Raw genomic sequence first — 16,761 nt, 5'->3', positions numbered from 1 at the left:
CTGTTTTCACTGGCTTTTTCACTGTGTTAGCGCGTTTCCTTGTAGCGCTCGGCTTTGCTCCCCCCTCCGCCTCCATTTTGTTTATTATTGTTGCCCTCGTGTGCCCGACCCGCCTCCCAGCTGAACCGCCCTCCCACTGACCGTAACAGCGCTCCCCTACCTGCATTCAGCGTGACTCGCTCCTCTCCCTCGAGCAGGGTGGTCGCTCCCAGTGTCCCCTGGAGACACCTGGTATCGTTTCTGCTGCATTGCATTTAAATTGCTGTATTACATTGCCTGCTGTCTGCCTGTGTGCCGCTTGGCTGAATTTAAACGTGATTTTAATTTTGCGCTGTTTTCACTGGCTTTTTCACTGTGTTAGCGCGTTTCCTTGTAGCGCTCGGCTTTGCTCCCCCCCTCCGCCTCCATTTTGTTTATTATTGTTGCCCTCGTGTGCCCGACCCGCCTCCCAGCTGAACCGCCCTCCCACTGACCGTAACAGCGCTCCCCTACCTGCATTCAGCGTGACTCGCTCCTCTCCCTCGAGCAGGGTGGTCGCTCCCAGTGTCCCCTGGAGACACCTGGTATCGTTTCTGCTGCATTGCATTTAAATTGCTGTATTACATTGCCTGCTGTCTGCCTGTGTGCCGCTTGGCTGAATTTAAACGTGATTTTAATTTTGCGCTGTTTTCACTGGCTTTTTCACTGTGTTAGCGCGTTTCCTTGTAGCGCTCGGCTTTGCTCCCCCCCTCCGCCTCCATTTTGTTTATTATTGTTGCCCTCGTGTGCCCGACCCGCCTCCCAGCTGAACCGCCCTCGCCCCTCCCCTTCCACCATCCTCATATGACAGGAGTTCCCGCGCGCAGCGTTCACGCGCAGCGTCCGCGCCCAACCCGCGCCGAAGGTGCGCCAAAGGTAAGCCCGTCTACGCCCGTCCGCGCCTGGACCGCGCCCAGCGCCAGACCCCCTGCCCCTCGCGCTGCCCAGCCCTCCCGCATTACCTACGATGCCGCCGACCTCCTAGCCCTTAACCCCGGTCGCGCCCCCAACTGCGTCCAAGCCGCTCCTGGACACACCCATGGACCTTTCTCCTGCTTCTCCTGCAAATTTAGCGGCACCGACAACATCTCCGCTCCGACCACACCACAGATTCCCGACCCCAACCACCTAGAATGCATCCTTCTCAACACCCGCTCGGTCCACAGACACGCCATTGACCTTTGGAACCTACTAGACACCATCTCTCCAGACGTCGCCTTCCTAACGGAAACATGGATGAACGCCTCCTCCGCCCCTGACATCGCCATCGCTATCCCTGATGACTATAAGATCACGCGCAAGGACCGCACCGACCATAGAGGAGGAGGAATCGCTATCGTCCACAAGAAATGAATCCGCATCTCAACCAGCTCTGACGCCAACCTCGCCAACTCCGAACACCTTCACTTCCAGATCCACATCGACCCCAAGACCACACTCAGAGGCACCCTCCTCTACAGACCACCAGGACCCCGCGCAAAATTCTGTGAAGACATCACGGACTTCATCACCCCACACGCGCTCCCCTCCAAAGACTACATCCTTCTGGGAGACCTCAACTTCCACCTTGAGGAGATCAACGACCGCAACACCGCCACCCTCTTGGACAACCTCGCCAACCTCGGACTTAAACAACTGGTCACTTCCCCCACCCACATCGCAGGTCACACACTCGACCCCATCTTCACCTCCAGCAACCATGTCTCTTTCAGCCACACTACGGATCTCCTCTGGACTGACCACAGCTGCGTTCACTTCACCTACAACAATCCGAAACCCATCATCCACCTCCAACCAACTCTACAAAGAAACTGGAACAAAATCACCACGGAGCAGATCTCCACATCGCTCCTTCAAACCTCCCCAGCCCTCTCTTCTAACGCCAACGAAGCCGCCTCCAACCTCACCCTCTGGTTATCCAACACCGCCGACACCTTAGCACCACTGAAAAAATGCCAACACAAACTTGGCATCAAGAAGGCCTCATGGTTCAACGAGGACCTCAAGAAATCCAAGAAACTATGCCGCTCCCTTGAAAAGGCCTGGAAAAAAGACCCATCCACCAGCAACAAGGACGCCTTCAAAAGCGCCATCCGTACTCACCACCAACTGATCCGAAAAGCCAAGAAAACAGCATTTAAGGATCGACTCGACAACAACGCCCACAACAGCAAGGAACTTTTCAACATCGTCAAGGAATTTTCCAACCCCTCGGCCAACTCCAACGACATCACCCCCTCTCAAACCCTCTGCGACTCCCTAGCCTCTTTTTTCCACAACAAGATTGCTGACATCCACAACAGCTTTGACAACCAACCCGGAAGCCAACCCACCCTACCATCAGCTGACTATCTTCCCCCCGTTAACACCCTTAACGCCTGGAACCCAATCTCCACTGAGGACACCATCCGCCTGATGAACTCCATCCACTCTGGATCCCCCACAGACCCATGCCCTCACCACATCTTCAACAAAGCAGACTCCGTCATAGCTCTGCACCTCCGAGACGTCATCAACTGCTCCTTCAACTCCGCTACCTTCCCAGAAGACTGGAAACACGCTGAACTCACCGCCCTTCTGAAAAAACCAACAGCAGACCCCACCGAACTCAAAAACTACCGCCCCATCTCGCTTCTTCCATTCCCGGCCAAAGTCATCGAGAAAGCTGTCAACAACCAGCTCGCCGCCTTCCTCGAAGCCAACAAATCACTCGACCCCTCACAATCTGGCTTCCGAGCCAAACACAGCACTGAGACCGCCCTCATCGCAGCAACAGACGACATTCGAACTCTACTGGACAATGGAGACACAGTCGCCCTCATCCTCCTCGACCTCTCTGCAGCCTTCGACACAGTATGCCACAGCACCCTTTTACAACGCCTCAGAAACATCGGAATCCAAGGAAAGGCACTGGATTGGATCACCTCGTTCCTCACCGGAAGAACCCAGAGAGTCCCCCTCCCACCATTCAAGTCCGAGGCCTCTGAAATCATCTGCGGCGTACCACAAGGATCCTCACTCAGCCCCACCCTCTTCAACGTATACATGAGCCCCCTCGCGGCCATCGCCCGCCAACACAACCTCAACATCATCTCTTACGCGGATGACACTCAACTGATCCTATCTCTCACCAAGGACCCCAGCACCGCCAAAACTAACCTACACGAAGGAATGAAAGAAGTCGCCGAATGGATGAAACAAAGCCGTCTGAAACTGAACTCAGACAAAACAGAAGTCCTCATCTTAGGTAAATCCCCCTCTGCATGGGACGACTCCTGGTGGCCGGAAGCCCTCGGAAATGCACCCATCCCGACAGACCACGCACGGAACCTTGGCGTCATCCTGGATTCTTCACTCTCAATGAACAGACAAGTCAGCGCCGTATCCTCTTCCTGCTTTAACATTCTTCGCATGCTCAGAAAAACATTTCGCTGGATCCCCTCCGAAACAAGGAAAACAGTCACCCACGCTCTAGTCACGAGCCGACTGGACTACGGAAACACCCTCTACGCAGGTACCACCGCTAAACTCCAGAAGAAACTACAACGAATCCAAAACGCCTCAGCCAGGCTCATAGTAGACATCCCACGCAACGAACACATCTCTGGTCACCTTAAAGACCTCCACTGGCTACCCGTCAATAAGAGGATTACTTTCCGACTGCTTACCCACGCACACAAATCACTCTACGACATCGGACCAGATTGCCTCAACTCTCGACTGTCCTTCTACACCCCCTCCCGCCAACTTCGCTCTTCCAGCCAAGCCTTCGCCACTGTCCCTCGCATCAACAAAACCACCATGGGAGGCAGATCCTTCTCATACCTGGCTGCCAAAACATGGAACTCACTCCCCGCTTACCTTCGCCTCACCCAGAATCACCGAGCGTTCAAAAAGCAACTTAAAACGTGGATATTTGACAAATAATCCTCCTCCCCTCCCTAAGCGCCTTGAAACCCTCTGGGTATGTAGTGCGCTATATAAATTTTATGACTTGACTTGACTTGACTTAAGTGATAATTCACTAAATATTAATTATTAACCATTTATTTGATGATGTAAATTGTGTAAGAGTTTTATTTTCTAAGTAATATTTTAGGTGCAGGACTTTGGGTTTGTAGGGGTATAGGTTGAGAAGTTTATTGAGTAATTATTGATGAAAAATTATTATGAATGTATTACATTTAATTGGTTGTTAATTACATATATTGAGTGATTATCAATTTTTTTTAGTTATGATTTGGTGCGGGTTGTGGATTTGTAGGGGTACAAGGAGGGAAGTTTATTAAGTATCAAATAATGAATAATGGATTATAAATTATTCAATTGATTAAAGATTATTTAAGTTGTTTATTAGTTTTTTTTACATTGTCTGACTCTTACTGTTGTGTTTGTAAATTATGCTATGTGTTTAAAGTGAAGTACTTATCCTACTGCTTCACAGACAGGGGTGGGAATAGTAAATATTACCCCTCTGTATTCAAACACTTTCCCTACTGTTGGACAGACTGGAGTGGGAATAGTAAATGTAACCCCTCTGAAGTCCAACACTTTTCTCACTGCTGCACAAATTGGAGTGTTAATAGTACATTTTAGCTCATGAAGCCCAGTGATTTCCCTAGTGCTGCACAGACTGGAAAAGTAAATTTTACCTTTCTGAGGTCCAACGCTTTCCCTACTGTTGCACAGACTGGAGTGGAAAAAGTACTTTTAACACTTTTAAAGTCCAATGTATTCCCTATTAGAACATTGGAATGTTGGAAGCTCCATTGCAGACAATGGAGTGCTCCCTGCTTCTACTTGCCTGTAAAGGCCCGCAGAGCAACATTCCAATGTTCTATAAAGGCTTCTTGAAGCTCGAGGTGATTTATATCCCCTCGAGCTTCGAGAACCCTTTGTTTAATTTGTTAGAACATTCTGCCCTCTAGTGGCAGAATGTTCTAATAGCCTTATAGCACTAAGTAGCAGGGTTATACCTGCTACAATTGTCCAGCTGTCTAGTTAAAGTCCCTCGCCTTCGGCTCGGGCCTTTAATAGCAGGTATAGCCTGCTCCAGTGGGCTATAAGGCTAAATTAGAACATTGGAATGTTTGTAGCTCCATTGAAAACAATGGAGTGCTCTGGGCTTATAATGGCTGGTATAAGCCCTGAGCTCCAATATTCCAATGTTTCTTAGTTCAAAGTTCTGGCTGTGAAAAAAAGGCTTTAGGGAGCCTGAGGGGATTTCAATCCCCTTGCGCTCCCTGAAGGCTTTGTTTTATTTGTTAGAACATTCTGCCCTCTAGTGGCAGAATGTTCTAATAGCCTTATAGCCCTTCTTAGCAGGGCTATACCGGCTATTAAAGTCCCGCTGCCTTGTTGAAGTCCTCGCCTTCGACTCAGGACTTTAAAGTTGCAGCGGGTCTTTAATAGCCGGTATAGTCCGCTACGGCGGGCTATAAGGCTATACTATTGCACAGACTGGAGTTGGAATTGTAAATTTAATCTCTCTGAACTCCAACGCTTTCCCTCCTGTTGCAAAGACTGGACCAGGAATAGTAAATTTTACCTCTCCGAACTCCAACGCTTTCCCTACTGGTGCAAAGACTGGACTGGGAATAGTAAATTGTACCTCTGAAGCCCAATGTTTTCTCTGCTGTTGCACAGTATGGAGTGGGAATAGTAAATTTTACACCTTTGAATTCCATTGCTTTCTCTACTGCTGCACAGACTGGAGTGGGAATAGTCAATTTTCCCCTTCCGAAACCCAACGGTTTCACTACTGTTGCACAGACTGGAGTGGGAATAGTGTATGTTTACTTTTTCTGATTTAAACACTTATTTTTAAAAAAGTTGAAATATATATATATTAGTATTATTTGTTTAATTTTACATTTTTTGTTTATTATTAAATATTTTTTATAATTTTAGAAATGTTTTACATTTTCTTTAATTTTAAAGTTGTTTTATATTTTACTAATTTGTAATTTAGTTTGATGTTTTGCCCTTGTGTTTTCATATTGTTTATTTTCATTTAAATATATATAGATATAGATATAGATATATTTAGTTTTTTATAATACTAAAATAAAAAGCAATAATTTACCAAAATTCATATAAATTTAAACATATATTTTTATTAATAGTGTTACATTATATATGTATATATAAACATGTATATATATGTGTTTGTTTGATTTGAGTATATATTTATATATATATTTCTAAAATATTTTTTTTAAATTTACATTATATTAATGGTAATTATATATATATGCTATATACAAGGAAAATGAATATCTTTGTATCATTTTTACCGCTATTAGCATCAAGTATAGGTAGACAATATTTTAGTCATCAATATTTTTGACTCGCTATTTGTGTAGCACGATATTTGTTGCTCCGATATTCTGACAGACACCCGGGCAGCTCTGTCACTAGTGGTGGTGTGCACTTAAGAAACATTTTGGGCCTTGCCACATATTGTTTTACAAATGAAGCACTGAATATGAATTATAAATAATAAATTATGCATTAATAAATACGTTATGTAGTAATAAATTACAATAAATTCTGAAAATTATGATTTTGACTTCTTTGCCACATTTTTGCACTATGAGTATGTACCAGAACAAGAGAACAATGAATTGGTGTGACTATAATGACAGTGTGATACACACATACATGATCTCAACATTGAAAAAAGATATTTATAGAATTATTACTGTCAATACCAAGTCAGTTAAACCTGCTGAGCAAACATATAGACGTAGGGCCTTATTTATGAGGCCCTTTCACCGCTGCCCCCATATTTACAAAGGGACACATCTAGGCAGATAAACCCCTGTGCTACATTATACCTGTGACAGGTATAATGAATACAGGGTGGGCGTTCCATCGCAACAAAGCCACTTAGAAGTTACTCAGCGAAATCTATGAGATTTCATTGCATCACTTCTAGGGCGTCACTACGTCAAATCCTTACGTCTGCTTGAAGCAGGCATAAGGGGTGATTTAGGGCTTTTCACATGGCACTTGCCCCATGTGAAAAGCACATTGCTGAAGTAGCATCTGTTTCCAGACACACTCCAGGAATGCGCTATTTTTGTGCCAAGGCATACGTCAGGATTCCTGACATAGCTGTACATTCTTTCGACATGGAGCGCCGTACAGTAAATACGGTGTATCCATGGTGTCGCAAGGATGGTGCTATGAAAAGTGTTGCATCGCTATCTTCCGGCAGCGATGCAACAATTTTCATAAATGAGGCCCTTACTTTCGTTTAGGGTACACGCATAGAACAGTGTAAAACAAATGTAATGATTCCTATACAGCCCTGTTTAGGGATCTTCCTGGTTCTTGTTGATTACAGAAAAAATTGCATTGATTCTCTTAAGTTAACCCCTTTCCTGTGGCGCAAATTTTGCTGCGGTGCGGGGGTTTAATTAGGGGCGTAACCCCTTGCATGCTCAGGTCGGTCGCCGCGCTGGGGAATCGGCGGAGTTCGGACGGCCCCAGCCCGTCCTGAGCACAGGCCTAGCATGACGTAGGACGGCCGGGGGCCGTCCTGAGCACGGAAGTGATTAAAGATTCCCAGTGTAAATATTTTCAGTGCCGGCTTTAGGGCGGTGCGACCGGTGCCACTGCACCGGGTGTCAAATCTCCGGGGGCCCCATTTGCGCTCCAAAATTGGCACAGGTAGCATTTCCGAAAAGCCTGCATTTAGGTCACCGTTGTCTCTCTTTCATTTTCATGACATTTTTCACTATGGAAAAAAAGGGATAACTGTGTTCACATGGTTACATTATCAAAGATGACAAATGGCGAGCTGCTGAGAATTTGCAGTGGATGGGACAGCTGTTAAGCGTTCACTATTCTAACATTGATAAAAGTTGTTCCTCTAGGTATTAATTCAATTTTATTAGTATGACACCCCAATAATTGTGTTACATTTCAAATGGGCAGACTTACTAACACTTTGTGCCTGGTGTTCATCACAGAAGTGAAGGAAACCTGATGCAAAGTGTTGTTATGGATTTACTTTCCAGTGCAAAACCTAAATTGTGTTGAAATATTTCACCAAGGTAACATAAGTAGTAATATATGGTTCTTTGTGTCAAGAAGGCATGTCATGGGGTTTTATATGGACATTCCTCTGGCCCCACCAATGGATTTTGACTCCATTCCATTTCTACTAACTTTTTTAGAATGGGATTTTCATTAACAATTACACAACCTCGAGGTTAGAGAACAGATTTACTTTCTCCAAACCTTTCCAACTTTGTATTTGTGATGTACAGTGCAGCACATTTGAAAAGTGGTAAAGTGTTAAACGTTGTCAAAGCATAGAATTAGTGCTGGAAGGGTAAGCTTCCAGTATAAAACCTATGCTTGATCACATAGACACACCTTTGCACTATGGCAAATTGGTGTGTCCATTGGGGAAAGGCAACCATTATGTAAGTTGGCACTTGAGGAGAAAGCAACAGCACCATATTTGAGTAGATATGGTTCTGTTTTGCACTCTCCTTTTCACGCAACACAGCACAACATCTTGAGGACTGTGCTGTGTGAAAACATAGTAACCCCTCCCCTTTGTTTCTCCAAAACAAGAAGTCTTAACATATAAAGCATACCAGTATGGATGATATGTTATTCATATGCCTTGTAGACCTCATTGTCTTAAATAACATTTTCTATACATTGATTTACACACTTGTATGAACTATTGTCTCTTTATAATGTGTTTGTGATGTAAAGCGCTCTGGCACTCTATATTGAGCTGAGCAGCACTATAAAGTAAATAAATGTGAGAGTAGGGCTAAGGGGAGATGTGGAGCACCATTGGAGGGTGGTATTCAAAGAATCTATAAAAAAGTCGGTCATGGGGGGGGGCGTCAACAAAGAATGTCGCACTGGGCGCCACCAATCCTACAGCTGAATGTTTGCATTCTGCGGGATTCACCTGCCTCTTTGAGCACTCTACCTTTGATGAGAATAGTAACAATGAGCTGCAAGCGTATATGATCTTTAATCCCTGATCTGAGTCTAGGGCTCTAACACCCAAGAAACGTAAGGATCTGGGGCTGCCCAAAAAGAGTGACATTGGGTTTTCAGAGGAACAGGAAAACAAAAGGGAAAAGAGATGATGAAATGATTTTTTTTTTTTAAAAAGAGTTTCAGATATGTAGGGGCTCAGATATGTTGGGGCAAACAGAAGGATAAAGGCAAATTAATAAATGGATGGAGATGAGCAAAATGGGAAAAGGTAAACCGTGAGCAATAGTGACAAAGGGAATGGAAGGCTATGAAATGTTCTCGCTGATGAGAGGAGACTGGTTGTGAAGTACAGTGAAATACTATACATGGACTCTGCTGGGCAGATCTACAAAGCTGTCACGACGCTCACCCTAGCAACCAAGGTTACTGCGCTGTGCTGAGTGAAAGAGTGAGTGAAGGACAGCACCATATCTACTAAGATATGGCACTCCTGCCTTTTTACCCTGGCGCACAATCAGGCTGCCTAGCACCATGCAATCATGGATAGCCTTCCAGTGCCATGCTTATACAACCTTTAAAACTTTTCCTACTTTGAATGTGTGCTGTACAGTGCAGGACACATGCAAAGTCAGATACTTTTGGAGAAATAAAAAAATTCTCCTTTTTAATGCCAGACTCAAAGAGATGTATTTTTGTTGCAAAACCCTTTCTACAAATGTTAGTACATGGGGCTTTGCATCAAAAAACAGGTTTCGTCGCCTGGGACCTTGATGTACCAACTTGGTACACCTTCTTTATTCAAAGCAATGCAAAGTAGCTCTAATAAAAGTTTTGCACTGGAGAAGAATCCCCAATATGCTTCAGTTCACATCACTGTTGTGATGCAAACGTTACAAAAACGTAAGTAGTCTGTCCCTTAGTACATTAAAGAAAATTGGACTTTGGCTCCTATTACATGAACAATATCAGAGTCTACCTTGAATAATAAATACTTAGTGAGTTAATACTTACAGTTAAAAGCTTGAGTCTGAGAACCACCACTTCGTTGCGCTAGGGGAAAATATAAGTTGATTGAATTAGACATGTGAATTCAGTGGTGGCTCTCCATGACTGTTCACAATTGCAAAACTCTATAAAAACTCAGTAAAGTAGAAGCTGAGCTCCTAGTCTGGGCCAATATCACAAGGACATCTTTTTAGTAGCCATGGCCTGACAATTTACAAATTATTTTAGGTGCATTATTTGAAATTGTGCAATGGAAGCAAACAAGGACTAAAAAAATCAAATGGGCTACTCCAGTAATCAAGAACATGAAGCAATGTGTCCTGTATGCCCTGTTTGGTGGGGTGATCTGGCAACAATGGAGTTATCATTTAACTGAAAGTTTCTGATGGTCTTTTCAGGCAGATTCATTCTGAAAAGTACAGCTTACAACTTGAGTACATCGATAACATACATTTTCAGTATAAAAGTTAAGAAGCACTACAGGAAAGGAAACAACCATTACAACACAGTCATTACAACGCACTACCTTTACAACACAGATGTTACAGTGCAGCTGCCTTTACATCGCATGCCATTTCAACGCTTACCATTACAACGCATTATAAGGGGGATTTTTTAGTTTTAGGTTGAGTATGGGATCTAGGGTACATGGGGATAGTATTTTTACCCCTACACTATCCAACACTTACCCTACTGTTGCACTCACTGGAGTGAGAATAGTAATTTTTACCCCTACACTATCTAACACTTACCCTACTGTTGCACTAACTGGAGTGGGAATAGTAATTGTTACCCCTACACTATCCAACACTCACCCTACTGTTGCCCCAAAGGAATTGGCGTTGTAATGGTATGCGTTGTAATGGTATGTGTTGCAATGGTATGCGCTGTAATGGTACTTTCTAAAAATGTGTTGTAGTGGCATGCATTGTAAAATCATGCATTGTAATGGTAGTTGCGATGTAAAAACTGTGTTGTAAAGGCATGCGTTGTAACGTCATATATTCCTGCAGGAAACAAAGGTCTGCATGTTCCTCCTGAAAAGCTGACCATCACTTTCTTTCATCTGTTGTTTAACTTCCTGGATGTCATCTTTTGTTAAAATTAAGTCTTCTATTGTTATATATTTCACTAGCACTTTACATAGAATATTTGTATAGAGATTACCAATATCGTAAAATATTCTTCAAACACTCTGCTAGCATCTTGCTGGTGGAGCTGCTCTTTATAATAATGCTAAATAAATGAATAAATGGATGGGCAGGGACAAAAGGAGACAAGGCGGTAACAAAGAAGCCTCATTTTCAATGGAAAGCCAGCGTTTACCATAACCAATGGCGCCAGCCAATAAGAATGATGGGCGAGGCTTCAACTCCACTTCTAAAATATCCCTATTACAAGAAGCCTCGCAGAGCGAGCAGCGCATGCGCGCTGCAAAGCAGGTCTTCGAGACCTAAAAAGACTGCTTTATTTAAAAGCAATCACAGACAAAGTGGTCTGCTGACCCAGCAAGCCACCACCCCGGTGATGGCCTTGATTCCGCATGGATCACAAATTGCAACCTACCTCATTAAAATACATGAGGTAGATCTATTTGGGACCCATTAGGAATCGCTAGAAACTCAAAAGAGTTTCATAAATTAGGAATAGCGATTACCAAATTGCCATGCGCAGAAAATCGCAATCAGGTAATCGTTATTTCCAAAAATGACACATGTGGCCCTGAGTGAGTCACATGGTGCTGAGCTGAGCAGCCACCGGCACCAGGGATCGAACCGTGAATCCTCCGCTCTAGAGTCAGATGCTCTGGAAACTGGGCCATAGCTCTCTGAAGTACCGTGTTAAAAGTAAATTCATCCACCACAAAATAAGTACAGAGCTGTCTTCGGTCAAGGCCTCAACGAAAACATGAGCGGAACTGTTAAAGTTTTATAGCAGAAAAGAAAAACAGTCTAATTAGAGAGGTACTAAAGTGGAAAAGCCAGAAGGCAAATCAGTTTTAAGGATACTTCTGATGCTCTAATTCCGAAAGTGGTATTTATTAAACACCGTAATCCATATAATTTTTAGACTTCTTGGATGATATCTGTGTAGTATTTTATCATTGTCTAAACTAAACAAATTCAAAAGGGGCACAAATAAAGCATGAATCACGCACTTGGAGAAGTGACAGAGAGCATTTCAGCCTTTAAAAGTTTTTTTTCTCTATTACCCTACTATCATTAAGCCAGGATTGAATGATGCCCTTTTTGAAAAAGAGCAACTTATCAGTTTGGCAAAAGAGATAGGTAAATACAACAATGTTTAAAGTCCTGACCTCTGTCCGGAATGGAATTGTTGTTGCATGGGCATTATCATGTCACCGATGCCTGAGCTAAAAAAAACTGTTATCGGGGACAAGTTAATCATTTACCAATCCAGTTCTCAGGAAAACTTCAGCCAAGGTCCAAGTTTGCAAAACAAATGTCAGCCCTCAATGAATACTTCATAAATCTTTGACTAGGCAGGAGCCAACGACTCCTCATTCCGAGGCTCAAAGTCAAAATCGGGGTCATCATACCACACATTACCTAATTAGCAAACCATGGCTAATGTTAATTAGTGAGTGTTCGATTTGCACCCACAATTTGTAGCCCTGTCACAAGTGTGACCCCAGCCTCATTTTGGCAGTACCTCTGCCTAGTGATAGCTGCGCACTTCAAATCTACTCAACAGTATCTAACAAATCCGTTATATTCCAGAGGCAAAATACCATGACCGTGGAGGGAACACTGAAGATGGAGATGAGAGCTTGGAGCTTGCGCCACCTGGCAGCTGCGTCACTGCAATCATGGCGCTGAAGAATTTTCATTGCATAGCCTTGAAAAGTGAAAAGGGTGGACAGAATGGCAGCTCCACCTACGGATAAATAAACACACCTTTACTTACCTCTATCGAGGGGACCTGTAAAGCTGTCAGTGGCGGTAAACATGTCCCCGCTGCACCAGAGGGCAGATGTAGCCCATCAAGGGCATTAAACGCGGGGTGAGCAAAGCCACATGAACGTGTTTTCCCTAAGAAGTGAGAGGAGCGGGCTGGTTATCCTAGGAAAAAGGGCCCAGCACATCTTTGGAGAAGGACCCAGAGAGCAGGCTGAGCCCCAAGGACAAAGGGCTATGGGCCTCTGTGTCAGAAAAGAAGACACAGACACACAAGGGCTGGCGACGGCGTCTGGTACAGACACCAAGATAGGTAAAAGGTTGAATAGTAGTGGACTGGAGGGAGCAGATGACGAGCAGAGCAGTTCTGTAACAATAGCCCCCGTAAGTCCCAGCATGCCAGGAGGGCCCAAGCTCCAAGGGGGTCCCTCTGAAACTCTCCATGAGCAGAAGGTCTCTGGCCTGTGGCGCTCCTGCCTTGGACAGGAACGTGGGGTCCCCCTCCATCTACTTTGCGGGGGGCTCCAGTTTTGTTATGGAACTGAAGCAGAGCAGGCTGTCATTGGGCCAAAGTCACACAGTTGCACCTTCAGTGGGAACCAGTCAAGAAGTACTAGGGGTGCATGATCCCTGGGGTGCAAGGCGAGGCATATATCCAGAGAGGGAGGGCATCTCAGATGGAGAGGACCAGCATAGCAGCATTGCCACAATTCCCATCTGAAGGGGCAGAGTTGCATGAGAGCGATCCCAAGTTAGTGACATCAGTTTCGAAGCAAGGAGTGGCCAGCCAGGGAGGGCAGAGAGGGTGGACTTCAGAAGTCCCCCCTCCCACACACATAAAGAAGATGGAAAACTGAGGAGCGATTGGGAGGGAGAAGGTTGGTAGTAGGAGAATAATTGATACTGAAAGTTGTGCTAGTGGGGTAATATAAGACGAGCACAGGGGCTGTGTGGCATATGAGGTGGATGTGGTGGAAGAAGGGAAGGCATCCTCAATAGAAGTGGAGAGTAAGTCAGAGGATGATAGCAGGAGAAAATTGTAACAGCAAGGGTAAATGTTAATTGTTGACATCAGTGATGGGTGACTTTGTAGCATACCCAGTGTGTTGTGAGGGTGGGGTTTGTGCCAATACTTTACACTATGACCCAGAGATTAAGCCTGACTGCTCTGTGCCAAGCTACCCAAGGGTGAGCACAGGTTATTGGACAAGTGCAGTGTACTCATCCTATCTAGGACGGTGGATTCTGCCTGATTTCAATGAGTCCCAGTCAGTCAGAAACAGCTGGGTCTAACAAGCACCAAGGAGAAAATAAAGGCAGAAAAGTTCATGGATATATTTAAAATGATCCACAGAGAATCATATAGCAAAGAAGGGTCCAATTCATAAGAATGTGGGCAGGCCAGGTGACAAAAAGTACTGGCCAAGATATATGCATGGACAGCAGCAGTACCCTGAGTGGAGTGGAGCACTCTTCGAATACTTAGACATGATCAGGAAAGCTTGCATCAGCTTCTGCAGACTAGAATGGTTAAAGTATATTGACAAATTGAGAGCTCAAAACCGGTTCGATCAATCAGTCATGAGGAGAGATGGATAAGGAACTGTGGCTTCAATGGATGATCCAAATGAGATCCATACCTATAGTACACATGGCAAGTTCATTACCAGTATACCATACTCCCTTTCCAGTCAGAACCACTGCAGAAGGGGGTGGGGGGGGGGGGTCTTAAGCAACAATGGTACTCTGTGGTTTTAATTGAATTTTGTGAATTCCAAAAAATAAGTGATAGTTTGAGGGGGTTAAAACCCTACTGTAGCAACAGCCACAATCCTCATCAGGGAGAACCACAAAAAGTCACTTAATTAACATATGCTAAAGATAGCTTGGCACAAAAGCAGTCAGCCTTAGCTTAGAAGCAAGGTATAAAATAATTATGCTGCTCTTAAACAGTAATAAAGTCAAAAAACAACTCAATAAAAACCCAAACCAATTTAGAAGATTAGAGTAAATGTTAATAAATAATTTGCCACTAAAACAGAAAAAATGCAATCAGCAGAACCAGAGTTTTGAACTGCTAAACTTTAAAGTGTAAAATAACTTCTAAAAGATAAGCGCGCCAACTGTGGCTATCAGTTTGCATTAGACCGGGGCAAAGCTGAAAGTTAAGGGTAACCATGATGGTGAGAAGGGGGGGCGCTAGAGGGCGCACTGCGGAATGGCCGCACTGTCGTGAGGCTCCCGCTGCCCGGAGCTCTTATCCGCCTAGGGATCCTGATTACCATCGCTGCGCCCTGATCTGACCCCACAGATCTACTGGGATATCGACTGACCACCCACGGTCCAACTCCTGGGCCATTCGGAGGTTGCTGGCCGAAGCTACGAGGATCCCAAGTTTCCCCGACTTGCGCTCTGGAGGTCTGGTGCCCCTTGGCCCGGTGTCATCGTTCATGCCAGTCCGGGGCTCTGCACGTGGGGTGTAGGCCTTGCTCCGCCCCTCTCCACCGGGCCCGCTCGCTAGCCGGGCAGACCGCTTGGTTTTCCCTTGCTGTCGGACTGATCCCTTGGCTCCTACATCTGCCTGCCCGGATACCGTTGCTCACGGAGTCGCAGCGGATCTTCTTCTTGTCTTCTAGGGGCTCGCCCCTGTGATCTGGAAGCAGAGGTGGCCATTTTCTCGTCGTTGGGAGTGGCGGGGCGCGCTGGCCTGCTCGTGCCCCCACGATTCGGGCTTTTTTGGCCGTACCCTTTGTCCGAACTATATCCTGACTCCTATTTGCTTTGGTCCCCTATTGCATCGCTAGCGCACCATTATGGGGAAGCCGGACACTAAACAATCCAAATTGTCTTTTGACTCTGGAGGGGCTAGGCGGGGGACGCGTTTGCTCCAGGAAGCCGGGACTTCGCGGTACCCCCCCCCCGAATGCCGCTGATAATGTCCCGCAACCACCACCACCGGACTTTACACAAATGCTGCAGGAGATGAGGCAGGGGTTTGCCACGATAGTGGACAAGGTGGACAAAATATCGTCGCGCATGGATGCGGTCGTCCAGAAGCTGGACGTGCATGAGGAACGATTGACTGCGGCGGAACAGCGCATTTCGGACCACGATGACACAGCGGCCACCCATACCACCCAACTGGCGAGAATGGACAATATATTGCGCGTCATTGCCGCTAAGAATGAGGAGTTGGAGGCGAGGAGTAGGCGCAACAACGTCCGCATCGTAGGTGTGCCGGAGTCCACAAATGTGGGCAAAATGGAGACTTATGTGGAGAGGCTACTGGTGGGCGCCATGGGGGCGGAAGCGTTCTCATCCCAGTTCATCGTTGAGAGAGCGCATCGAACACTGGGACCTCGGCCGGCCTCTGGGGCTGCACCGCGCCCCATCATTGCGCGCCTTTTGAACTATCGTGACCGGGACGCCGCCCTCCAGGCTGCCCGCACTAATAGGGCCCTTTCCTTCGAAGGGGTGTCTTTCACCATGTACCCCGACTTCACGCCGATGGTACAGGACCAGCGTCGTAAGTTCCTGGGGGTGAAAAAGGAACTTCGGGATCTACAGGTGGACTACGCCTTGCTGTATCCTGCCAAACTTAGGGTGACGCACCAGGCTAAACAACATTTTTTCACCAACCCACAGCATGCTGAGGACTTTGCGAAGCGCCTCCAGCGCGAGCGAGCAGCTGCGGATCGTGGAGGCGATCGAGATCCTGAGGATGAGCATTCGGCGGCTGAGGAGGAGGTTGCCTCTTTGTGGTGACTTTGGTCTTTGTCTCTCCTTTTATTGTTTTTGGAGTATTCTGGACGATTACCTTTTATATTGACTTCTACTGCCT

General features: G+C 45.7%; 1 protein-coding gene across 1 annotated transcript in view; it reads right to left on the bottom strand.

Annotated features, from left to right (window-relative positions):
* LOC147692931 (inter-alpha-trypsin inhibitor heavy chain H3-like) overlaps positions 1-16,761 on the bottom strand; it is a 316,366-nt gene that overhangs the window by 50,984 nt on the left and 248,621 nt on the right. Inside the window, exon 15 of the mRNA XM_086939189.1 lies at positions 10,009-10,047. Coding sequence (XP_086795315.1) covers positions 10,009-10,047 — 39 coding nt within the window. The remainder of the gene's footprint in view (positions 1-10,008; positions 10,048-16,761) is intronic.

The sequence above is a fragment of the Lissotriton vulgaris genome, chromosome 9 (genome assembly GCF_964263255.1).
Source record: "Lissotriton vulgaris chromosome 9, aLisVul1.2, whole genome shotgun sequence".
Lineage (NCBI taxonomy): Eukaryota > Metazoa > Chordata > Amphibia > Caudata > Salamandridae > Lissotriton > Lissotriton vulgaris.
The sequence above is the reverse complement of the archived record's forward strand: the minus strand, read 5'-3'. Positions and strand labels throughout refer to the sequence as shown.